Genomic DNA, 27,983 nt, shown 5'->3' with positions numbered 1-27,983 from the left:
ACATTAATCCATAGAGAAGACATCCCCTCAGGCTATCATAAGTGGCCCATTTCTCAGGAACCCCATTTTTCAAAAATAGCCTCTAGGCAGAGGGCATCTCCTTCCTTTTACCTCACCAGCAGCCATATTCCCTCTCTCCCTTCAAATCCTCCATTCCCTGTTACAAAACCTTGAGTATCCCCTGTTCTTCAATTCCACACATTTTCCCTATAAATATTACAATAGAAATAGGGAAACCAAGAAAAAAATAGGTCACAAAATGCAAAAAAGAAAAAAAAAGTAACAATAGTTTCCTGAATCCTAGTTCACAACTCTATACATCAGACCATGCATAAACAAAACAAAAATGTAACTTTTAAATTGTAGATTCAAACAAAAAGAAAATTGTGCTTTAAGTTATAATTCTAAATTCATTCATTCATTAAAGGCATGGTATTATGTTAGATGCATGAAATATAATCATGATCCTGTTCGAAATATAGTTGAGGAGAATCTTGGACTGAGTAGTGATATTTTCACAAGTCCCTTGGAATTCTAAGCCTTTGCATATCATTTCCTATTGTGTAGGATGAAATTTGTGCATTATTACCCAATATACATTGATTAGTATTAGTAATGATAGATTGGCAACTTCCTATAGAAAAATAGTGAAGTTAGGTGCCCTCCACTAAGAGATATCAATCTCTCTTTTTGAAAGAGTAGAAGAAAACCCCCTCCCCAAGCAGTTTTCTACACATATATTAATATAGGCTTTTAATATACTCTTTTTCAAATGTGGCTAAGAGGCCCCCCCTTTTGTTCTACTCCCATGGAAAGACGTTTAGGGGTGACCTAATTCCTATGAAATAAATCTCAAAATTTACAAGTTATAATCTTGACTACATGTCACAAGAAATGTTGTAATGCTATGGCCCGAGTAATGTTTCAAAAAGTGCTTCCTGAATCTGATACTTTGACAACCCTAAAACCCTGACTCAACTAAAAAAATGCAAACTTAACAACAGGAAGGAAGATAAAAGGCGAAAATGGTAAAGTAGAGATAGCATTGTATTGTATCCCTATAAAATCTGAGTAAACCTAGGCATCAATGCGCTCTTGCTCTCTCTCTCTCTCTTTCTCTCTTTCTCTCGCTCTCTCTTTTCCTCCCTCCCCCCCCCATGGCCCACCCCCACCCCTTGTGAAGATACTGGCTATTGGCCAGGTTAGTATTCCCTTACCCTTTCCCCACCCCCACTGGAAATACTACCTATGTTGAGGTGGTATTGCCTATACCCTTGCCTCCCCACTTTTGTGAGGATGCCATCTAGGCCCAGATAGTGTTTGTCTCTCTATGCCCCGCCCCCATGCCTCTGAATAAAGCCACATAAACTCTGCCAGCATTGTCTCCTTTCTGCTCATTAGATTTTGGGGGTATGAGCCCCCTGAGAATTTCACTCCACACACTGTCATCAAGAACTTACTTGTAAGAAAAGAGATAGATACCCCAAAACCCTATAACATAAATTAGAATTTCATACATATATGAGTTCAAAGTTCTGCATCTTTCAAAGAAAGGAAATATTGCTTCTGGCTCAGGGATTGTGGAAGCATAATGGAAAGATTCATTTGAGTTGGAAATTTAAAGATGGACAGAATTTCTAAAGAAAGACAGGAGAATGAAAGGGACTACATACTTGAAATACCATAAACTTTGACAATTCATAAAGAAATACAAATATATCTAAAGTAAAAGGATTTAGTGGACTCTTCTAATTCAAATAATTTTCTAGTGGAAAAAGGAAAGAAACTACTGATATATGAAGTAGACAAACAATAATGGCTAGATTAAATGCAGTAATCAAAAAAGAAAAGGAAGGGAAGGAAGCAAAGGGAAAGAAAAAAGAAATGAAAGAGGGTAAGGGACAAAAAAGAGAAGAAAAAGAGAGGGGGTGATGAAAAGGGGAAGGGGAAGAAAGGAAGATAGAAGGTGGAAAAGTAAAGGAAATGGTGGAAGAGGGAGGGACAGGGAGAAAGGAAAGGGGACTTAATATTAACACAAAAATAAAAAAACCCATCAAAAATACATAATTTGCCAAGGGCCACGGAAGGAAAAAATTTACTAAAATTGGTTTTTGAGTTCTAAGGGAGAGAATCAAAAAATATACATATATTCTGTCTGTGTGTGTATATGTGTGTATGTGAGAGTCTATATAAACATATGTATATGGTAAATAAGCATATGCATATAAATGTGTGTATGGAAACGTATACTATATATCTATATATATCTATATATACATTTATACACAAATATACTAGGCACTAAGAGTAGTAAAATAAAATTGAAACAGCGCCTTTCTTCAAGGAAATTATATTTTATCTAAATAGAATAAGGATGATATTAGAAATTAAGTCTTGTTATATTATTTTAAAGATAAGAAGTGAAAAAGCTGGCATGAGAAAGAATTGGAGTTTGAAACAAAGTTGATATACAGTGTCAGTTTCAAATGTTGACAGTGTGTGAGGGAGGGGTAATGGCTTTTTTGTGGCAGTTGGTCTCTGAGAGTTACACTCTTGGAGTTCTGGGAGCAGGTAACATTTTCTCTCCTCATTGTATGAAGTAAAAAGAAGGGAAAACTGGAAGGAGCTAAGTGATTTTCCTTTTCTAAGTGATTTCCTTTTCTTTGGAAAACACTAGTGACTATTGCTAAATTGTTTTTATATCTGGAAAGACCTGGTCTCTGGTTTGGACTCTTGAGTCTGTTAATTCCTAACTTGGTTCTTGCTGAGGCTCAGCCAGCTAGCCTTTGTTATTTTTATAACTTGGAGACAAAGTTAAGAATTATATACTTCATATAAGGATAACAGTGTTTAGTTTATTATAGAATAGTGAAAATTTGGGTTAGTCAGATCAGGAAGGATCAGTGTAGCCTGTGGAAAAAGGAGAAGCGGTTCCCTGCAGAACCAGGGAGTTTTATTTGGGTGGAGTTAGAATCCCTTACAGTTAGAAATCCTTTTTTATATCCTTTTTTCTTAATAAACAGTTTATTTTTATATAACAAGAGTCTCCTTAGCATCCTTGTGCCTGGCCCTGAAGAGAAGTTCACTTATGAGCTTCACTTCACTGATATAAACTGAAGATACTTTGTAAGCACAACAAGCAGAGTATTTAAATCAGTTTATAATCAATAATCAATTCATTATTATTTTTATAGTAGACACATAAGTAGGTATACACAATATTAAAAAAATATTTAATTGGAAAGAGGTAGTAGGAATTAGAGGATATTGATGTCAATCTAACATTTGCCTCCAGACTAACAGATATAAGTGATTTCAAGCTGCTCTCTACTTCCTCCAGTATTAGGTAAAAGATAGTATTTGTTCTTGTTTTCTTACCCAAAATTACAGGTAAAATCAAGGGTTTAAAGGTGGAGTTTTTTTGGATCTGACTTCTGAATTCATTGCTTTAAGAAGCTCTAGGTGAGGAAACTCCCTCAACCAGTGCAAATCAGAACTTGAAATGAAAATATTTAGACTTAGAAAGTAACAAGGGGGCACTGAGAGGTTAACTGTCTGATTTGTTAATGGATGGTCAGAAAGTCTTTCATTAGGCTTTTGGTCCTGCTACATACTTAATAACATTGTCCTTGGCTTGTGCCAATGGCACTATACCGTGAAAAAGTTGTAAAATACTATGTAATTACAAAACCATCTTATGTTTACTGGCACAAGAATTCATTCTCTTAGCCATGATCCCACTGAATGCCACAAATGATTCATAGGCATTCTGAACTTATGGTAATGAGAAAAATTAATATTTGACGTTACCAGATAATGAATCATTCTTCTGGAAGGAAAAAAAATCACTAATTGGCAGTTCTTTTGGCACGAAATCAGTATTAACATAAAAAACAATTTTAACACCATAAAAGTTGGCAAAAAGAAAATGAATGAGTAACATGTGATTCTTATTTTCTTAGATCTGATAAAGACCAGTATATGCTTTTAAAAGAATATAAAGATTATCTGTCATCTATCCCTTGGCTTGCCTTCTTCACTACTATTTTTAATAACCTGTATCTGACACAGTTTTTTTTTTAATATTGATTTTTCCACTTTGTAGTCAAAGAGGGAAGTTTTATGTACTTGAATGAGAAAATGGATCCCTGTTATACTTCACTTCCATATAATGGGTTTGTTTGAAAACAGGGTTCTTTATATGTTACATTAAGGAGTTGCTATGTTCCCCCAAGAGCCAATGAAAACATTGTCAGTGCTTTTCAATGCTGCTGTACTCCTACGATGCAATCTGGCAATGGCCAGAGACCAAATCTTTAAAGCTGTCTTATGGTATTTTAACATATGGTCACAAATTGCTCATTATTCCAAAGAGGGTTAAATTTGCCATTCATGTGGATAATGAATATTCTTATTTAATTGGTATACTGACCTTTTTTTGCAAAAGTTTTAAATACAAGTATATGGCATGACCTTCTAGTAGTAAAAAATTGTAACTCTGACATATACTAACTATTCATATTGTCAGGATCCAATTATCATTAATAAACGTGCCACATGGAGTGGATAGAAATGACCTATCCCTAATTTTTCCAGAACTATCCAAAAAAGGAGAGAGAAGAAAAAGATTTTAGAAAGAGAATTCTATTAGAAATTCATCCCTTTCCTTTCTTACTCAAATTTTTCTCTCCCTTCATTAATATTTTCCAGTCATCCTCATCACTCCTCTCAATAAAATGAGATGTACTACATGAGAAAATGCAAAATAAAAGGAGTTCTACAACACGAGTTTCAGTCCTAGTTCTACAACTAATGAACCACTGCCTCTTTGTGGAGTTCAGTTTCTCCTTCTAAAAACAAGGCAGCTAGGCTAGATCACAAGATCAGAGAACTGGGGGCTTCAGAACAGGGAAGGAGGTTAAAAATCATGTGGTATTTAACACTTGGCTCTGCAGCAAGGGTAATATTAATGGAGGGAGTAGGTAATTATTGCTGTTTTGTTCCTGGGTTTTATAAAGAAGTAAACAGCAAAGGCAAGTGACATGTAAAACAAAACTACTCATTTCTGATAGGTTGTTTTCTTTTGTTTATGTTAAGGACATGCAAACTAAGAAATCAGGCTATCCCCCATGTCTGGAATGAATTCTTTACCCACCAGTCTCAAAGATTCCTTCCTTCTCTTTCTTCAAGATGAATCCAGAGCACCACCTTCTTTCCCTCCCTTGTTCTGCTTCTGAATTTCTCACGTCATAAGGACCTGATGTCTTAGCCATAGAACTGTCCTCCCTACAGGTCATCTGACCCTAGAACTTCCCAAATCCCTTCCATTGGTGAGTTACCCTACCCCTTTGAGCCATATTGGAGAAAAGCATAGATTAGGCAATTATTATTTCCCTCCTGCCTCTGCTTCTAACTTTCCAGATTTCAACACCACATCCTCCCTCTCCCCATCCTTTTAAACTTGTGTAATGTCTCTCCCCATTAGAATTTAAGCTCCTTGAGAGCACGAACTATCTTATTGTAGGCCCATATTTGGATTTACAGCACTAAGACAGTGCTAGTCATATAGGAAGTGCTTTTTTTTTTTTCTGTCTTGCCTTCTATATTAAGCCTTTAAGTGCTAGTGCTCTCCTTCTCAAAACAATGAGCCAGACTTCATTGGATCAGCATTTAGGCTGGTAGGCTAGATCAGGCTCTGTGTCCTTCCGATATTTCCCACTTTCAATATCTCTAACTTGTTGTAAATAAAAGTTACTAATAGTCATTTTGGCTTAAGGGCTAAAATTTATAAACAGCGACCACAATCTCACTTTTATAACTCTCATACTGAGTAAAATATAATTTTAAATCTTACATTAATAATGAACCCACACTTATTAGATTGGTTATTATGATAAAAGGAAAATGGCAAAACTTGGAGGGGATTTGGGAAAATTGAGACATGAATGCACTGTTAGGGGAGTTGTGAACTGATTGAATCATTCTAGAAAGCAATTTGGCCTCATGCTTAAAGGGCTATAAAACAGTAAATGCATTTGACCTAGGAATACCACTACTAGGTTTTGATAAAAAACAAAATATTAAAAGCAGGTCGGGGGGAGGGGAAAAGAAATGGAAAGTAAGGGGATACACATCAATTGGAGAAAGGCTTAGTAAGTTATAGTATATGATTTTAATGGATTACTATTGGGCTATAAGAAATGACAAACAGGAGAGTTAAGAAAAACTTGGAAAGACTTATATGAACTGAAGCAGAATGGAAATAAGCAGTACCAGGAGGTCATTATACACAATGACAGGAATATTATCCAATGAACAAATGTGAATAATTTAGCTATTCTTAGCAATACAATGATCCAAAATTATCCCAAAAGACTCATGAAAAAATGCCATCTACTTCTGGAGAAAAAGAACTGACAAAAGTCTGATCTAGACCAAAGTAAACTTTTTTCATTTTCTCTTTTTTTTACTATTTCCTTCCACAAAAGGATTAATAAGGAAAAATATTTTACCTAATTGAACATGTAAAATCTATATGAGATTGCTTACCACAGGGGGTAGGGAGGGAGGAAAAGAATTCAAGGCTCAATATTTTTTGAAAAATGTTGCAAACTGTTTTTACATGTAAATGGGGGGAATTTTTTTGTAATTCAAAATTTTAAAAATTGATAAAGGATATTCTTAGTAACTATCCATTTAGACCTCATACCCTTTGATTCATGAAGAATATGATTATTGGGGGCAGCTAGGTAGGTCAGTGGTTTGAAAGCCAGGACTAGAAATGGGAGGTCTTAGGTTCAAATCTGACCTCAGACACTTCCTAGCTGTGTGACCCTGGACAAGTCACTTAACCACTACCACCCCCCACCCCCCGGTTGCCTAGCCCTTACCACTCTTCTGCCTTAGACCCAATACCCAGTATTGATTCTAAGGTAGAAGGGTTTAAAAAATATATATGCTTATTACCTATACAACTTTTATGTTCATTTTTATTCCATAAAACGATAAACTTTTTTACATGTACCACATAGTGATGTAAAATATGTATTTCCATTAATGTTCCAACTCATAGATAACCAACTGATAGTTACTTCAGTGTCAACAGAATTCAGTTGGCTATTCTTTCAATATCCTATACTTCAAGACTGACAAAGATGGTAGAGAAAGAGGAAACAGTTCAGCCAAGATCTCTCCTACAAGTCCTCTTAAAAAAATGAAGCCAAGTAATGATCAGTAAATCCAAAGAGAAGTCATAACCACACTTCCAGTCAAAGATCAGGAATTCAGTGAAGAGTGAAATGGGCACTCTAATGCCTGGCTGGTATATCATTATAAGATAACCAGCAAAGAAGCTCCACTCAGTTAATTTAAAGTGTCCTCAGTGATGATCCTTATTAACTATAACTATCCTGCTATGGGTGAAGTAAACCACTTTTTGATAAATACTGAATGACCTATGAGTAACTCATTTTTATTAAAATATCAAACCTAACTTGTTATGAAAATGGCTTGAGTCAAACACAGTCAAACACAGACCTAAATAATAAAATTCAATTGTAATGAGGGGAGGGGAGGGGAGTATAGCAGATGACCCCAAATTTGAGTTTTATGGTTTGGTTGGCACTTTTAGTGATACCTCTGAAAATGGAAATTGCTTACTGAGAGGATTGTAACTTCCATTACAGTGAAATTAGAGAACTATGGTCTCCAGTCATTCAGCAAGAATAGACTAATATGAGTATTCTCTGTGTCCTTAAGGAAGGCAATTTGAAGATAATTGCAGTAAACTATTTTAGGCCCTTCAGCTATAGTGGGTTTCTCAGCCTAGTAATTTTAGTCTCCTCCAAGTTCTACTAGATTTCTCCAAAACTCAGTTTACTTATAAAGCAACCTAGAAGTACTAAATTTATGAGGACAGAGAAGTATTTGTTATCCCTCATTAGACAAAGGGAAAATTCAGGAAAAATATACTTGCATAAAGTTTTTGCTGGAATTTTCTTATACTTATTTGGACAGTTACCTCTGGTTTCAAGAGTGTCTCAAATGATTTCCTTTTCCTTAAAATTAATCTTTTTCCCCCCATTAACTATGCTTAGATGAACATATTTGGGAGTGAAAGGAAATCATCTTTTTCAGATTAACATATTCTAATTTATCTTTTCATTTCTTATATTTAGTTAAGCAAGCAAAAGTTGTTTTCTTTGTAATTATGAAGGAATTTTTCCTAGATGCAAAAACATTTGTTGTTTGATGATGAAATTATGAAGTTTGACCATGACATTTCTTGACAAATTAAATTTAAAGAGTCTATGTAAGTATCCTATAGATTCTATCAACCATTACTTTGTCTTTTTTTTCTAATTCTTATGCAAAATTTTCTGGAATAATATGTTCATATGGTACTGTAAGATTTTTAAAGCACTTTATACAAATTATCTTACTTGATCCTTATGATAACTCTTTGAGGTAAATAAAGTACTACCTCAAGATACATTATTGATGATATTGAGTATGAACAATTAAGGGTACTTAGGTTTATCCTGAGATTAATTTCTCAATGATCACAAAGCTAGTTAAGTATTTGAAATGGCCTGTGAATATAAATTTTCCTGACTCCAAGAATAGAATTCTATCCAATACTATACTTCCTCTGGATTATATGAAAACCTATCAAAGAGTTTACCTCTTTGCATCTGATGCTCATGGTCAATTCACTTGGCTGAAAGAATGTGCTCTATCAATCATCTTTATTTTTTATTTTGTTCACTCAATTTTATTTACAACTGCATTTTTTAGTTCCTTAATAAGAGAAAGGACATATGTGCTAGACACACTGACAATACTTAATAAATTGCTTATTGAATTGAAGCACAATTATTTTATCTCTATAGGACTCAATTTCCTTATTCACAAGAGCAATGAGTTCAACTAAGTGACTTCAAAAATCCTTTGCATCAGCTCTATTATTCTATAATTCCTCATGAGAGAGCAAGAAGGGCTTTAAACAAAAAAGAAAAATATTCCTGATGGAATACATTTTAATAACAAATTACATTTTATATTACTATTTTCAACAAAAATAATTATTTTCTTAAGAAGGGTTTATTGCTAGTTGTAAAATAAAATATATGATGCATTATGGATTCTAAGAAATTATTAGGGTACTATGAAATACCAACAAAAAGAAATCTTCAAAATTTATTTCATTTCAAACATCATAAAGTACCCCAAAAGTAAAAACTGGCATTAACATTAAAAGAAAATGTCTAATGCATAAGAAAAGGCTTGCTAATTTCCTTTAAAAAAGCCTTTTTTACAACACCTGCTAAATCTGAAGTGACCTGCCTTTCTAATTAGATGTTAAAAATACCATGTGTGCTTGAGAATAATGATCTTCAAATAAGTGAATCTTGGAAAAATATAAAAAGTAAAACTGATGACAACCATCAAGATGATGCCTAAAACAATGCCTAGCAACATAGTACAAATATTAAATTTCAGAGATACTACCCAACTCCTTACTATACCAAATTTTTATATCATTCATTCAAAAACATGTATTTACTAATGTGCAATGCACTATGGTAAGCACGGGAGATAAGGCAATGTTTAACACATAAGCTACAAGGAAAGTTAAATGAGAGACCAATTCCAGATGGATAGACTAATAAAACTTTCAAGGAGCAGGAATATCTTGTTTTTCAGTTTATTGTAAATATTTTATTAGTAAAAATAATGAACATTGAACATGTTGCTTTAAGATATACAAAACACTTGGCAAATATTATCTCATCTGAGTCTCAAATAACTTTGTAGACATTATTATCATTCTACGGTTGGTGAAACAGAGGCTGAAAAGTTAAATAAGTTGCCTATAGTCATTTGGCTAGTAAACATCTCAGAGAATTCAAACTCAAGCCTTTCTGAACCTAAGTTAAGAACTAATGATCTCTACTTTACTATCAACATTTATACTAACATTATACACACAATTTATGTGGAATAAGTTTATAATTATGATTCATAATCACCATTCATAATATTATTTTATCGGAAAATATTCTAAATTCTAACCAGAGATGCCAAGAACACCTATCTACTCACAAGGTGTACAAAATACTCAGGGAAGACTAGCACTTCTGTATGAGGGCTTGCCAAGCCCTTTTAAAGGCTATTTTCCTCCTTTGGTAATCACTTGTCACCTGTCTCTCACCTGTGGCTCTAAGAAGCAGTAAGCTGCACAGTGGCCACACCCCCAGTAAACCATCTTGGCAGGCAAGTTAAATCAGGTTGAGGATAACTGATGGGCCACAAAGATGTTGTCTACCCATCTAAGGATGTCAGCCCCAGGCATGTGAAGATATCGCCAGGCAGAAGGGGCACGTTAAAACAATTCATTCCAACAGCCATTAAAGGTGTAGAAATAAGTGCTGTGGAGTGCTTAGAGCTTGGTCAGAAATCAAAAAAGCAAAAATCATCCACTGCATGCTGAGCCATAGACTCATAGACTTTAATAACTCTGGAAAAGTGAGGTTGACAGCTTTATATAACTATACCTCACTTAAATCCAATTTATGCTCAAGTTAAAAGATATCACCAGTGATGCCATTTTAGTTCTCTTTCTGTACAAAAGACAACAAACCAACCAATCTGCTCACAATAAGGCTTCTCTGTTAGAAGTAGTCTCAATGATATTAGACTCTCTAGCCTTGAAAAGCTACTACTAATGCTCAGATGGGGATTTTAAGGGGAGCAACAGTTAACTGAACACAAGAGAAGAGCCTTGGGTAGAGGAGAGAAGGAGGTCCTGGAAGAAGTGAGCAGGAGCTTTAGAAGCTGTGGCTTCCATAGGAGTTGAAGGGCTCTTGCTCTTGGGGAGACAGTAGTAGCAGCAACTGAAATAGAACAGCAGGAAGACAATGGTTGGTAAAAAGGAGATTAATAAATGTTTACTGACTGACTGACTTATTCATAAGGACAGGGAGAGACATTATAAGCCCAGTCATTCATAAGGTAGGTACTCTCATAAGCAGGTGACTTGCCTGCATTTTGGGTTTGTAGTTGTTCAATCATTTAGTCATCTCCAACTCTTCATGACCATCCATGGACCAGATTACAGCCCTTCCTATTCTCTACTATCTCCTGAAGTCTGTCCAAGTTCAGTTAGTTGTTTCCATGACACTATCCATCCCATCCTCTGCTGTCTTCTTTTCCTTTTGCCTTCAATCATTACCAATATCAGGGTCTTTTCCAATGAATCCTGTCTTTTCATTATGTAGCCAAAGTATTTAAGCATTAGCTTCAGTAGTTGTCCTTCCAAAGAATGGTTTGAATTGATTTCTTTAAGTATTGACTGATTTGATCGCCTTGTTGTCCAAGGAACTCTCAAAAATCTTCTCTAGCACCATAATTCAAAAGCATTGATTCTATGGTGCTCAGCTTTCCACATAGTCAAACTCTCACAGCCATACCACGGCTATGACTATATAAACCTTTGTCAGCAAGGTGATGTCTCTGCTTTTTAGTATGCTGTCCAGATTTGCTATAGCTTTCCCTTCAAGGAGCAAGAGTCTTTTAATTTCATAGCTGCAGTTGCTGTCTGCAGTGAACTTTATATAAAACCTAACATTGCTTTCATTTCTTCTCTCCCTATTTGCCAAGAAATTATGAGACTAGTTACTAAAATCTTAGTTTTTTTGATGTTAAGCTTCAAGCCAGGTTTTACACTTTCCCCTTTCACCCTTATCAAGAGGTTTCTTAATTCTCCTTCACTTTCTGTTATTGGAGTAGTATCATCTGTATATCTGAGATTGCTGATAATTCTTCTGGTAACCTGACATTTCGCATGATGTAACCTGCATATAAGTTAAATAAATAAGGTGACAATATACAGTCTTGTAGTATTCTTTTTCCAATCTTAAACCAATCAACTGTTCCACGTTTGGTTCAAATTGCTGCTTCTTGGCCTGCATACAGGTTCCTCGGGAGACAATAAGATGATCTAGTACTCCTATCTCTTTGAGGACTTCCCACAGTTTGTTGTCATCCATATAGTCAAGGGCTTTAGTGTTTTTGGTATTTCTCTTTAATTGGTAGTACATGAATGAAAGTTAAGAGTATCCTACTGCTGTGGAAGGAAAAAAAAAAGATTTACATCCCGGCTCTTCTAACTATATTTTAAAAACTGTGAGTTGTTTACTTTAGGTAGAGCCAGAAATGTCAGAGAGATGAGATGTTTTAATAAAGTTAATAAACTTAAATAAGAGAAGCATAATTCCTAGGAATCATGGAAAGCATGTCACTATAAATGCAGAGCAGTAGCACTTCTTAATGCACAAGGAAACATCATTTGAGATAAAGAAAGTATAGTAACTGATGTATCTCTGAAAAATAAGCAGTATTTACTTACATTTTAATGTTTCCCCAGCATATGGTATATGTAATTTAAATCGATCACAGCTAGGTCCAGGAGTCAAGGAGGTACACCTTAAAAAAGAAAAAAAAATAGAAAACAATTGACAAAAATGTATTTTATATACAGATGAACGGTTTATGGCAATGGTTACTTTACTTTCCTCCTGCCAAAATGACGACTACTCAGAGTGGGGGAGGTGGGATGGGAATACATATTATGTTATGGTCAATGTGGGAATTTGTCTTGCTGTACTACATATATCTATGATGAGGGTTTTAATTTTCTACTTTCTTTTAATAGAGGAGGAAATATGGGCTGTGAAAGGAGACATTATAAATGCATGTAAACATAAATATTTTTAAAGATATGTTAATAAGGGAGATAGAGACTATCTTGAGCTAAAATATCAATATTACTAAAACAGGTTTACTTACTAGTACTAGTAAAATGGCAAAAAATTATCCAACCAATATCAAGCCCAATCTCAACTTTTAGAACTAAGTTTATAATTCAAAATAATTTCTATTCATTGAGATCCAAAAATAAGCAAAAATAATAAAACAACAAATTTAAAGATATGTGTGTATGCAGACTCTTTACAGTCAGTCCTTAAGTACAAAAAGAGCTAATTTTGAACTGTACTTTCAGACAGCAGTTGTAAAACCTCTCAAATTGATATATCATAATTAAAATTGAGAAGAGAGTAAACTAAACTTCATTTGCTGTAAAATGAAAATATCTAATCTAATATCTTAATCATCCAAGAATCAATTAGGAATTTTCTAACTATTATTTTACAAAAATATAACCACAAATATAGATAAGTAACTCAAAAAAAGTATCTTCAATCTCATAAATTATGACTGTCAACAGACTAACAACAACATAAATAAAGAAAAAGGTTATTATAAAATGAAGCAGAGAAAAACTTATACATTTTGGTTAAATGGACAATAATATCTTAAATTTTTACTAAATAATTGTCATAATATCTATCACAAATACATAATGAAACTAAACCAGGAGAAGGTAACATAACAGGAGAGGAAGGGGGGAAAAAATTACATATAGAGACTAGAGGATAGGAGTTACCAGGAAACAAAGGAAAGGGTTCTCTCCTAAGGAAGAATGGAAAAGTGCCATGGAGCAAAAATAAAGCATCTAGAGATTCATCTTGTAAGCTTTAAATGAGAACTTTGTTACAAACTGAAAATTATGAAAACAGGGCACATTCTGCTCCTAAGGAAAACTCTCCAGGCATTTTTAAATAAGTACAAAAATTCTACAAAAAGAATTTTTCTGGAAGTTTAATAAACTGAGATGTGATTATGAAGCAATATGAAATTTGTCTTTACAAAAAAAAAACACCTACATCCAAATGACTGCATAGCCCTTTAACCTAAATATCATAGAGAGTGTAATAGGTGTATTTTTGGAGATGGGATTGGATGGGATTAAGTATATACTTTGGGCCAGTATCAAGGTTTCTATACCGTGGGTGGAAGGGCCAACCAGGCAGAGCCTGATCTGGGACCAGTATATAGATAACAAAGTCTCAGTAAATGGGAGTGTATTTTATTTCAAAAGGGAGAGGTTAAGAGGGTAAGGGGGAAATCCCTAACAATAATTTTACTAGCTAGTACACCAATAGCAAATGCCTTCTCACAAAGGATCTTCAGTGACTTGTTTCCCTACTCTATCTCCCTGTCCTGCTAAGATGTAAAACCCAGTCCCTGTCTATCTATCCTGCACTAAAATCCTCTCCTGGTTCTTATTAAAGATACTGGTCAATAACGGATCAGGCAGGGATCCAGAGAAAGGTCCCAAGTCCAGATGGACTCAGACCTCTACTTACTGACAGCTTGATGTTGACACAGGATAGTGACAGCTTCGTAAGATCTTCTTTCAGTGCACACAACACAAGAAAAGCAACAAAGGCAGCAATAAAGGACAGGGTCAAACCCTCAGGACTTGGCATCCATTCACTCCAGGTTCAAATCCAGAAAGAGATAGAGAGCCTCCAACAGTCTCCAAGTTTTCAACTTAACCCCACCCCAACCCCCACCCCGCAGCATTCTCCTTCTGGTATCATGCCTCTATGTTCTGCAAACCTAAACTTATCTCTTCCTTATAACAAGAGTAATACATTTATGAAACCACTGTTCATACTTAAATAGATGACAGAAAAGCGACACAGGATGTTAATCTCAGGTTCATGATGAATTTAGAGCAAATCACTACATTTAAAAGGATAATGGGGTTTGTGCTGGAGAGAACTTTAGAGCTCATTTGGTCCAAACAATTTGTCAAATGAGGAAACTGAGGCCTGGAGAAGTTCAGTGACTTGCCTGGTGTCACACAGGCAACATATGACTGAATCATGATTCAACCCAATTGCTCTCACTTCAAATAAAAATATTCACAAAACTTAACATGACTATGGCTGTGTTTGAGCTACTATATATTGATTATTACAATCACTTTTCCCTCTCCATATTAGATGATTAGTAAACTTTAGAAAACATCAAGAGATAATACAAGAGTAGCACCTTAGCAGTTAAACAACTTAACTTTATTATTACAAAAAAGTGAGCAAGAGAACAAGCATTTATTAAGCAAGTACCTATCTAGACTCTGGGCTTAATAACCATTATATGATTATTTTATTTGATCCTCATAAAAGTTCAAGGAGCTAGGTATCACATTATTCCAATTTTAGTTGAAACTGAGGCAGATTTTTAAGTCACTTCTCTATTCAATAAATTTTAAACATAACTCTCAAAAGTTCGATTTTCTCTCCATTCTACATACAAAAAAAAAAACACTTTGGGGGTAGATTTTATAAATAGTACTAAAATACTTCACTTTGATATTTTCTGACCTCTGTAGCAAGAGCTTTTTGAAAATTCTTGAGGAAAAGGCATAAACTGATACACACTAAAAAACTATAGCCCAATAATGATAATGACTCTAAAAGTAACGCTAAGCATTTTTTCCCTAAGAATTACATTTTTTTTTAATGTTCCTCTTCTAGAAATGATCTACATTCAAAGTGAAGTGTCCCAGGTGCTGGAGATAGGGAAGAGGAGTTATTATTGGTCAAATCCATCCTCTGTTACCTTGGAGATTCAGAAGTATCCTGAGAATAAAAAGAACCCCAGGATTAGTTGAAGGCAGGAGCTCTTATTCTGTTTTTTATTTCATGGACCCCTTTGGCACTGACTATTGAAGGTTGTGGATCCATTTTCAAAATAATGTTTTTAAAGGCATAAAATAATTAGAACTTAGAACAAAAAGGAAACCAGTTATACTATCCCTCAAGGAATGAGCAGAATCAAAGCTGAAGTCCTTCTTAAAATAGAAGACCCTACATTAATGCACAGCTAGTAGAGTAGTAAATTGATCCAACCATTCTGGATGGCAATTTGGAACTATGCCCAAAGGGCACTAAAAGACTGCTTTGATTCAGTCATACCACTGCTGGGTTTGCACCCCAAAGAGATAATAAGGAAAAAGACTTGTACAAGAATACTCATAGCTGCACTCTTTGTGGTGACAAAAAATTGGAAAATGAGGGGATGCCCTTCAATTGGGGAATGGCTGAACAAATTGTGGTATATGCTGGTGATGGAATACTATTGTGCTCAATGGAATAATGAACTAGAGGAATTCCATGTGACCTGGAACCACCTCTAGGAATTGATGCAGAGTGAAAGGAGCAGAACCAGGAGAACATTGTACACAGAGACTGATACACTGTGGTACAATCAAATGTAATGAACTTCTCTACTAGCAACAATGCAATGATCCAAAACAATTCTAAAGAGAAAGAACACTATCTACATCCAGAGAAAGAACTGTGGGAGTAGAAACACAGAAGAAAAACATTTACTTGATCACATGGTTCAATGAGGATACGATTGGGGATGAAGACTCTAAATGAATACCCTAGTGCAAATATCAATAATTTGGAAATAGGTCTTGATCGATGATGCATGTAAAAGCCAGTGGAATTGCACATCAGCTATGGAAAAGGGGGGTATGCGTGGGTGGGGGGGTATGAATCATGTAACCATGGAAAATATTCTAAATTAATTAATAAAATTTTTCAATTAATAAAAAAAAATAGTGGCCCCTAGAAAGGTATTACCAATACTCTACTTTTACAAAATTTTATATTTCGCTGAAAAATGCCACCCTAGTACCCTGCTACTTCAGTCTGCTCCCTTCCTGTTTCAGCTATTTGTTCCAGCAACTTTCAAATATTTAAAATCTCCTATAGGCAAGCTTTCTTTTTGCCGATATTTTTAACAGAGACTTGGATGGATGTCAGCTTTGGCTCCTGATGAGTATTCTCTCAGCTACCTAATTTTTCCTTGCATTATACAGAACTAAAGAGTATGGCCTCGTTCAAATGTCTGAAAAACACAATAAGCCAGAATGTGCTCAAATCTTTATAACCTAAAAAACTGCTGTTACTCACTTTTGAAGCTCTTTAGTACTCTATAATGCGAACTGTTAGCAAGGCTAGAAACTTTTGAGTTCCATCTAAGATCTTATTAAAAGATTTGTCCTTTATCCCTGATAATTCTTGATAATTCACACAGTATAGATAAACCAATAAGCATTTATTATGTGTCTATTTTGTGTCAAGAACTATGCTAACTAGTGAGAATGCAAAGGCTAAAAATCAGTCCCTTCTCTCAAGAAACTTACAATTTAATGGGGAAGACAACATGCAAACAACTGTGTGTAAACAAGCTATATATAAGATAAATTGGAGATAATCAACAAAGAGAAGACACAGTATAAAGGGGGTTCAGATAAGGCTTCATGAGTTTAGTTGGTATTTAAAAGAAGAGGGAATGAGATTGGTTAAGGGGAATGGGTAGAAAAGAGATATGGAAGGAAAGCATTCCAAACATGAGATAGCTAGTGAAAATGTCCAGAGTAAGCAGATAGAGTCTCTTGTGTGAAGAACAGTAAGAAGGCCAAGAACACTATGCTACAGTTTTTGTGGGCAAGAGTAAGGTGTAATAAGATAGGAAAAGCAGGAAAGAACCAGATTATAAAAGATTTTTAATAGCAAATATTTTCTATTTCATCCTAGAGGTGACAAAGAGTCACTGAAGTATATAGGGAGACCTGGAGAAGTCTGTGCTTTCAGGAAAATACATTTGATAGCTGAGTAGAGAATGGATTGGAGTAGATAGACTTGAGGAATAAGGAGACCATCCAGAAAGCTGGTGGAATAATCCAGGAATGAGGTAAAGAAGGCCTGCACTATGGTGGCAGTTTCAGAAGAGAGGAAGGATATATATGAGAAATCTTACAAAGTAAAATTGACAGAACCTGGCAAATGATTCAATATGAAAGATAAGAGAGAATAAGGAGTTGAGGATGGTACACAGATTTGCAAGCCGAGGTTGTCCTTGAAAATATTAAGAAAATTAGAGAGGAAGGTACTGGGTGGAAAAATAATGGGCACTTTTGATTATGTTGACTTTAAGACGTTTATAGGACATCAAGTTAGAAATATCCAAGAGAAAGTTGGAGACACCAGGCTGGAGGTCAGAAAAGAGGATGGGGCTAAATAAACACATATATCTGAGAATCATCAGCATAGATGATCACTGAATCCATGGGAGCTGATATTATGAAGGAAAAAGGAGAGAAAGAGAACAGTAAAGGGTCCAGGACAAAGCCTATGGGGATATCCATAGTTAGTCATAGTGACCTAGATAAACTTCCAGCAAAGGAAATACAGAAGAAGTCAAGTGCTTTTTCATTCATTTATTCATGTCCTCCATAAGTCTTCCATATAAGATCCAACCAACATGCAAGAGGTATTCCTTACTTTCTTCTAGCACTATCAGAATACCAATGGAGAACAGTCTATCCAGAGATTAGTTATTCCTCATTCTTACCATATGATTATATGAGTATTCATTTCTCCGAAATCCTTTACTTTGGTTCTTCTTTGGAGTTCCTGATTTGTTATATATTGCAACTTATTCACATCCATTTTGTGCCTCTCTATTACCTTTCATAAGATATTCATTTTTAATTCTTAAGAGACTGCACTGGTCCATTAAAAAAAAAAACACCACCAGAATAATATACTATCATTAAAAAGGCAGGCCTTTGTTTCTTAGTTTTATTAGTAGGGAACAGGCAAGTTGTTTTGTTTTTTTTTAAACCCTTACCTTCCGTCTTGGAGTCAATACTGTGTATTGGCTCCAAGGCAGAAGAGTGGTAAGGGCTAGGCAATGGGGGTCAAGTGACTTGCCCAGGGTCACACAGAACAGGCAAGTTTTTGTAAGCAATATTCCACAGCAGATCACATCTTTAGCATCAGGCAACTATTCTGAAAGATGAAAAATACAGTACAAGATCTCACTATGCTACTGTTGACTAAAAATAATACTTAATTGAGTATAGCAAACTGGTTTCTAAAAGCCTCTAAGGTGTCTTCCATCCATATAGCAAATTTAAGACTTCCTTGAAAGAATTAAAAATAGACATAAATCTGTTCAATAATCCTCTTTTGGTAGAAAATATCTTCTGTTTCCCAAATTCCTATGTGGGTTCGGCCAGTTCTTTTCCTAAAAGATATTGAATTTTCCTTCATTCTTGCTCTTTGATAGGCTCAGAGGACAAGGGCTTGGCTGCTGATGTGGCTTCCTGGTTATCTCTAACTTGGCCAAGACTCTTCAGAGCTCAGATACAACAAAATGGATAATCAACATGGTGTCTCTGTTAAATGGTCCTTTCCAAATATCCTTCTCCTGCCATTGCTAAGCATATATGTGTGTGTGTGTGTGTGTATATAAATGTAGCTTGTTTGCATATTTTACATACTGTCTCCACCATCAGATTATGAGTTCCTCAAGAGCAAAGTGTGTCCCTAGACTTTCTTTGTATTCTCAGTGTTTAGTGCAGTACTCATGTCAGAAATTAGGAATCTAATACTTACTGACTAATAAGTTTTACCACTGACATGGAGTAAGTGAAGTACAAGTCCTAAATGGATTCTCTAAAGGGCATGAGATTCTTTAAATACTACTGTGCTGAGCAGAATAGGATGTGCTAAAATTAAAAATAATAATAATAATAATGAAGGAACAGGAAAGAGAAACACACAAAGGAAAACAGAAAAGGAAAAATAGAAGGGGGTAAGTTCTCTCATAAGAAGAGGCACCTAAGAGTCAATATAATACAGTGGAGAAGAAGATGGGGAGTATGGCAGACAACACTTGAATTCTACTCTCATAAGAATTAGTTCAAAGTAGGAATAACACCCACACTCAGCCAGCTACAAATACCTACTTTACCCTCTGGGGAAGTAGGAAGATAAGGGAAATAAGAGAAGGGGTGGGGGTAGGGGTAGGTGGAAGAGATGGACCAAAAAAAAGGACAAATTCAGGGAACCAGTGGTTGGAAACAAAATTTTTGTGAACAGAGAAAGGCTAAAAGGAAAAAGAGAATGGTAAACAATGGGAAATTAAGATTGAGGGAAACACAGAGCTAATGATCATAATTGTGAATGTCAATGGACTGAACTCATCCATAAAATAGAAAAGTATACCACAGTGGACTTAAAACCAAAATCCTACAATATGCTATCTACAAGAAATAAATTTAAGAAAAGAAAAACACAAAAAGTAAAAATAAGGAGCTGGAATAGAATCTATTATGCTTCAGCCAAAGTAAAAAAACAAGGGTAGCAATCACAATCTCAGCCAAAGCAAAAATAAAAATTGATCTAATCAAAAGAGAGAAGGAGAAAATTTACATCTTGATAAAAGCCTGAAAGGTAATGAAAAAATGTCAATACTAAACATATATGAAAAAAATGTCATAGCATCTAAAGTCCTAAAGGAGAAGTCACAAGAGTTACAGGAAAATCTCACAACCAAATGCTGAAATGCAGAAAGTGCATCCTTTTCAGATAATAATGCAAATAAAAGTTACATTCAACAAAACAGCAGCAGAAAGACTAAAAATTAACTGGAAAATAAATAATCTTGTCCTAAAGAATGAATGGGTCAAAGAATAAATCACAGAAATACTCCATAATTTCATTAAAAAGAACAAGGAGACAAAATACCAAAATTTATAGAATGCTGCTAAAGTTCTACTTAAGAGGAAATTTTATAACTCTAAATGTTTATATCAGTAATAGACAAATAATAGATCAATGAATTGAGAATACAACTAGAAAAAGAACAAATTTAAAATCCCCAATTATACACCAAATATGAAATTCTAAAAACTAAAGGACAAATAAATAAAACTATAAGAGAACAATTGAACAAATAAGAAAAGTAGCTGGTTATATGAAAAAAATTAATAAAATGGAAAAGAGAAAGAAACCAAATTACCAGTAAGAAATGAAAAAGGTGAACTCACAATCAATGAAGAAGAAATTAAAACAATTATTGGAAGCTATTTTGTCCAACAATATGCCAATAATCTTAACAATCTAAGTTAAATAGATGAATATTTACAAAAATATTAACTGCCCAGATTAACAAAAGAGGAAATACTTAAATGACAGCATGGTAGAAAAAGACAATGAATAAAACATTAAGTACTTCCCAAAGAAAAAGGCCCCAGGGCCAGATGGATTGACAAATGAATTCTACTAAACATTCAAAGAATAATTAATTTTAATACTATATAAACCACTTGGGAAGAAAGAATTCTTCCAAATTCCATTCATGACCCAGATACAGTACTGATATCTAAACCAGACAGAGAAAGAAAACTATAAATCAATATCCCTAATGAATACTGATGCAAAATTTTAAATAATCTCTTGCAAGGAGATTACAACATTATATGAAAAGAATAATTTACATGAATCGATGGGTTTTATACCAGGAATGCAGGAATCAAGATGGTTCAATATTAGGAAAACTATCAGCATAATGGACCATATGAATAACAAAACCAATAGAAACCATATGATTAACTCAAAAGATGCAGAAAAAAATTTTGACAAAATATAATACCTATTCCTTATAAAAACATTAGAAAATATTGTAATAAAAGGATCCTTCCTTAAAATGATGAAGTATATCTATCTAAACCTATCAGCAAGCATTATGTATAATGAAGACAAACTAGAATTCTTCCCCATAAGAATCAGGGTTAAAGCAAGGATCCCCATTATAATGATGAAGTTTAATATTACACGAGCAATAGCAATAAGCATTTTGAAATAACGATTGATACCATAAACAAATTAGGGGAATACTGAAAAGTTTACCTGTCAGACTTATAAATAACAGAAGAATTATGACCAAAGAAGACACAGAGCATATAATGCAAACTGAAATGCAAAATTTTGATTTTATCAAATTAAAAGGCTTTTGCACAAAGAAAACCAATGCAACTAAGATTAGAAATGAAATAACAAAAGGGGGAAATTTTTATGACAAATGTCTTTGACAAAGGTCTTATTTCTCAATTATATAGAGAAAACTGAGTGAAATTTATAAGAATGCAAAGATTTCTCCAATTGATAAATGGTCAAAGGATATGATCAGGCCATTCTCAGAAGAAGAAAATAAAACTATCTATAGTCACATGAAAAAATTCTCCAAATCACTACTGATTAGAGAAATGCAAATTAAAACAATTCTGAAATACTATCTCATACCTATCAGACTGGCTAATAGGAGCAAAAAGGGAAATGATAAATGTTGGGGAGTATGTGGGAAAACTGAGACACTAATACACTGTTAGTGGAACTGGGAATCAATAAACCATTCTGGAGAGCAACATGGAACCACACCAAAAGGACCATAAAATTATGCATACCTTTTGAACCAGCAATATCACTACTAGATCTGTAAACCATAATAATAATAATACCATAATAAGGGGAAAGGGCTTATTTGCATAAAAATATTTAGCAGTTCTCTTTATACTGGCAAAAAAATTGGAAACTGAGGGAGCATCCATCATTTGGGGAATGATTGAACAAGGTGTTGTATATGGTTATGATGGAATACTATTTGCATAAGAAATGCCAAACAGAATGAGTTCAGGCAAACCTAGAAAGATTAATATGAACTGATGCAAAATGGAGTGAACAGAACCATGAGAACAATGTATACAGTAACAGAAATATTATATGATGATGAACTATGAAGGACTAAACTACTATCAGCAAAACAAGGTCCCAAGTTAACCCCAAATGACTCACGATAAAAAACACTATCCAAAGCCTAAGAAGGAACTGTAGAAATGTGATTACAGATAAAGCATGCCATTTTTCACTTTATTGCCATTTTTCACTTTATTTCCTTTCTGAGTTTTTTTTTGTTATATGTATATGTGTCTTCTCTCCTAGCATAAGGAATATGAAAATGTGTATTGTATGAAAGCACTGGTATAATCTATAATAGACTATTTACCACCTCAGCGAAGGCAGAGGAGGGACAGAGAGAATTTGAATCACAAAAGATCAGAAAATCATTACAAAAAAAATACTTTCTACATGCAAAAAAAAAAAGAGATATAATCCAAAAAAATTACAAATTATAGTATATTAATATAATAGAAGTCTATTCTACTGTAAGAAAGATGCAAAGATGAGGTGGTTTCAAAGAAAGCTGGAAAGATAGATATGTCTAAACTATTGCAGAGGAAAGTGATCAGAACCAAGAAGACAATTTATGCAACATTGTAAAGACAATCAACTCACTTAAAAACTGATGAACATAGTCATCAATCACAATTCCACAGGGCCCAATGATGAAACATGTTACTTTACCTCCTAACAAAGAGGTGATAGACTCAAATAAATAAAAAATTAATTAATTAACTTTTAAAATGTCACTGTGCTGGTTGCACTTACAGTCAGCTCTGGTAGAATGCTTGTTTCAAACAAACAGGAATTTGTTCCAACATAACTAATATATCAGGGAACGTTTTGAGCATACATAACTAATTTTGACTTTTTCTGCTCAATTTCTTCTGCAAGAAATAGCATGAATGCAGAAAATTATACCAAATCACAATAACTCAGAATATAACCCTTCTAATGGGAATCTACTTTGTCAAGATAAAGTGCCATATTTATTATATATTGTCTAGTGCAGTGAGAAAAATAGGCAGAAATGCTCTGGATTTTTCAAGGGTGGGAGAGAATGAAGAGGAAAGGTTTGAGGATTCAAGTGAGCAGCAACTCAAGGTCATAAATACTGCCATTATTTATTTATTTGACATATATAAAACAACGCTACTAGTTCTGACTATCTACAAAAATCAATACTCCATTGTGAAAAATGAAGAAAATTAAGCAAAAAACTCCAATATCATAATTGTATCTGATGATGTAAAAATTCTCTGCTGGTGGTCCCCACCTCTGTTATGAGGAGGAAAATATGCTTCATTATCTGTCCTTCAAAGACAGCTTTGCTTTTTCCATTACTCACAGTTCAACTTCCTTTTAGTGATCTTTTAATTTACATTGTTGTAGTCATTTGTGTATATTTATTCTCTTCTTCACTGAAGTATTTTGCACTATTAAATGTTGTGCCAGATTATGAGAAATACAAAAGAAGGGGAAACCCAGAATTTCTATCATGCCAATTATCCATTGGATAGGAGACAAGAAAAAAACAATGTAGGGTTTCCTACTTTGGATGACCCTAGTATCTAATATGCTCTAGGAATCATGTCAGTGCTGATTATGACACTACAGAAAGATTATTCCATAAAATGAATTGCAAGCTACATACTCCAGTAAGCATAAAGAAATGGTACTACTCTCCATTTCCACTAATGGCAAGAACTAAATGTTCATCTAACCCTACTATAAAAGCTAACAGAGATTATTATGGGCATGGATATGTGAAGAAACAGGCTAATTAACACTGAAGAAATATTATTTCCTTAAAATTATTTCACAATAAACTATTTAAAATTCCCAAAAACTACTTTACAAATCCCTGCACCAAAAACTTAGAAAATCAACACTCCAACTAAAACATTGCTGATAAGTAAAATGACACTGGTCACTCAAAGTAAATTTTACAGTATGAAAATTGACAAATTCCACTGAAAGTAGTCTATTTCAAGTTCAAGGTTAAAGCTGACTTACTTTATCCTCAGATGACAGAAGTTTATCAGTGACAGCAGTTTGTGAGTTTCAAGGCCTTGTCACTAACAGAGAATAACAATTTTCATCATTATTAGTAGCTTATTTGAAGACAGCACTTCACAGAAGCAAAAAGATGTTTCTTAGGCAATTTTTTCAGTCATCACAGACAGTGACATTGACTATAAAGACACATGGTACAATTTTTCACTGGAGGATGACATAAAAGAAATTCCAGGAAATGGGAGGTTTCTGTAGTAAAATAATGACAAATTATATATACAATTTTCTAACCAAAACTGATTTCCCTTAGTGAAACAACAAAATTAATAGAATCTTGGAATTATAAAGTCCACAGAATTCATCTGGTCATGAGATTCAGGATCTTTTTTTTTCTTTAATAGTTTGGCATGATTAGTTTCCTTTGTAATTGTATATTGTTCCCTTATTTTATTCATTTAATGACATTATTCTGAGAAAGGATTCAAATTAACAAAAGGATACATTATATAAAAAAGGGTTAAATACCCTTGATCTAGTCCAACATTCAAATTTTATAAATAAGGAAATTCTTACCCAGAGAGGACGAAATAAATTGTTGAAGTTCAAAGAGCAAGCTAGTGGTAGAACCATAAAAGAATTCAGGTCTCTAGCTTCCTCATTTGGTGCCCTTTGCACTAGGTTAATATGTTTCACAGACCATGATGGATGGTCAGATGAGTGTAAAATGGGAGAACAGAGACACATAAGGAAGAACAAAAGGTGAACTGAGATAAGGGGAAAATTAAGGTAATATATTAATATAAGTTATTAACAAAATAGTTTCATTTAAAGATTTAGCCGTTTCATTATTGTAGACTATACTTTCTAATTTCCAAAAATACCTACCACAGAAGGAAAACTATAGCCACTGCCAATATGTGTATTTTCTTTCAAAAGTCCAGGAACCTCTAAACCATTTTCATTGTAAAAATATAACAATATCATTTGTTTATTTAATAAAAGTTATGTTTATATATAACTCCCTGAGACTGTCTACTTTAAAAATATCATCTTTAAAGAGAAGCATATGCAGCATTGACCTCACTCACTGTCAAAAGGAAACTAAATGACTATAAGATCCTCATAATGAAAAAAAATATATCATTTTTCTGATAATTACCTGAACTTCAAGCAAATTAGAATAGGAGTTCTCAATCTTTTTTGATCCCTTTACCCTCTGGCTTTGAGTAAACTTTTTTACCCCATATTCAGTATGAAAGAAAATAAATTCTGGAGATCATCATGCATATCCACATAAAGATAAAAATAGATTCACTTTTCATGATTAAAACTTTCTTATATATCATTTTTAGTATAAAAATGTGTACAAGGTGGCTGAGTTGATGCAGAAAGCCTCTCTTAGAATCTTTTTCAATCATCCTTAAAATAACACTTCAAAAGGAATACTGGAGTAACAAAGCCAAAAAGGGGACAGAGTGAAGCAATTTTCATGCAGAAAACAAATTGGAAGGTACTCAAGAGAGGGGCTGTTTCACTGGGGTGAGAGGGGAGTACAATGGTAGCAAAACTATACCAAGGAGCACCAGAACAAGTCACCTATGCCCCACTATACTTCTCAAGGTTCTGACTATGAGACCAAGACATCAAACCCTGGAAACCCTATCTAAGTCAAAAAGGAGCAATCCCAATACCCAGCCCTTGAAGTTCTAAGTCACATTTGCAGTGGGGCCCAGAACCCCAGCACAAGACAATCAACAAAGTGCCCAGCTAGAACAAGTCAAAGAGGAGGCAAAGAGTACCTGCCCAAGTCTTCAGTGAGGACGTGACTTCCAAGATAAGTCCATCTACAGGGTGACTGGCTGGTGTAAAATCAGAGTGAAGCCCAAAGTTGAGGCTCCAAGGCACCAGTATGAGGTGATTCATTAGTGCTAAGTCCTGAAAACCAGCAGCTTGCCCTGGGGGAAGACAGAATCAGCAGTGGGGATGGTTTTCAGAGCTGCCAGCCTGCTTGCTGGAACTTGGAACAATTTAAACTTGTTGAAATCTAGAACTAGAGCTGATGGCATCAAGGAAAATGTGTAGTTTAAGAGAATGCCCTTCTTCTCTGAGGATAGAGCCCATCTTTATGATAAAAATAAAAATCAAGGAAAAATGTTAGAAAACTAAGCAAACAGAAAAAAAAATCCTAAACCAAGAAAATTATTATGGAATCAAAATACAGGCAAAAACTCAGAAGACAACAGTGTGATCAAAGCAGCAACCTGCAAAATGTCGAATAAAAATGAGAATAGGTCTAAAGTTCTGAAAGAGCTCAAAAAGGAATTCAAAAAAATCAGTAAGAGAGATTGAGGGAAAAGCACTGCAAGAAGAAAATAAAATCATTCAGTGATGAAAAGAATTCCTTAAAAAATAGAATTGACAAAATGGAAAAGGAAATTCAAAACCTCAAGGAAGGAAATAATTCCTTAAAAATTAGAATTGGGCAAGTGAAAGCTAATAGCATCATATGAGACATCAAGAAACAATAAAACAAAATCAAAAGAATGTTAAAAATGGGAGAAAATGTGAAATATCCCATTAGAAAAACAACTGACCTGGAGAATAGATGCAAGAGACAAAATTTAAGAACTAATGGACTACCTGAAGGTCATAATAAAAATTTTCAAGAAAACCTAGATATCAAATTACAAGAAATTATCAAAGAAAACTGCCCTAATGTTCTTGAACTAGAGCAGTGGTTCTCAACCTTTCTAATGCCATGACCCTGCAATACAGTTTCTCATGTTGCAGTGACCCCAAACCAAAAATTTATTTTGGTGGCTACTTCAAAACTGTAATTTTGCTACAATTATCATTCAGAATGTAAATACCTGATATGCATTATGTATTCTCATTGCTACAAATTGAGAGGTTGAGAACCACTGAACTAGAGAATAAAATAGAAATTGAAAGAATTCATTGATCACCCTCCAGGTGAGGACAATTCCAAGGAATTTTATAGCTAAATTCAAGAGACCCCAGGCCAAGGAGAAAATATTGTAAACAGCCAGAAGAAAACAATTCAAGTATCACAGAACCACAGTCAGAATTACATAGGACATAGTAGCTTCTACATTAAAGGATCAAAAGGCTTGGAATATGATACTCCAGAAGGCAAAGGAACAAGGTAACCTAGAATCACCTACCCCCCAAAACTGAGTATACTCTTCCAGGGGAGGGGGGGAAATGATCATTTAATAAAATATAAGATTTCCAAACATTACTGATAAAAAGACCATACATAAACAAAAAAATTAATATTCAAATATAAGACGTGAGAGAGGCATAAAAGAATAAAAAATAGAAAATATTCGTGAGGAGGGACAGTGAAAGATAAGAGAAAGAATAATAAAAGGAAGAAAAAAAGGTGGAGAGGAATACAAAGTTTGTAATCATAGCTCTAAATATAAA

General features: G+C 34.3%; 1 protein-coding gene across 8 annotated transcripts in view; it reads right to left on the bottom strand.

Moving 5' to 3' along the window:
- The window catches only part of BABAM2 (BRISC and BRCA1 A complex member 2), a 604,603-nt gene that overhangs the window by 525,662 nt on the left and 50,958 nt on the right, over positions 1 to 27,983 (bottom strand). For all 8 annotated transcript variants that reach the window (XR_001628762.2, XM_007476024.3, XM_016431556.2 and 5 more), the window contains exon 3: positions 12,410 to 12,486. Coding sequence is in view for 7 of the 8 variants with exons in the window: in XM_007476024.3 (XP_007476086.1) it covers positions 12,410 to 12,486 (77 nt within the window). In the remaining variant the exon portion in view is untranslated. The remainder of the gene's footprint in view (positions 1 to 12,409; positions 12,487 to 27,983) is intronic.

The sequence above is a fragment of the Monodelphis domestica genome, chromosome 1, assembly GCF_027887165.1.
Source record: "Monodelphis domestica isolate mMonDom1 chromosome 1, mMonDom1.pri, whole genome shotgun sequence".
NCBI lineage: Eukaryota > Metazoa > Chordata > Mammalia > Didelphimorphia > Didelphidae > Monodelphis > Monodelphis domestica.
The sequence above is the reverse complement of the archived record's forward strand: the minus strand, read 5'-3'. Positions and strand labels throughout refer to the sequence as shown.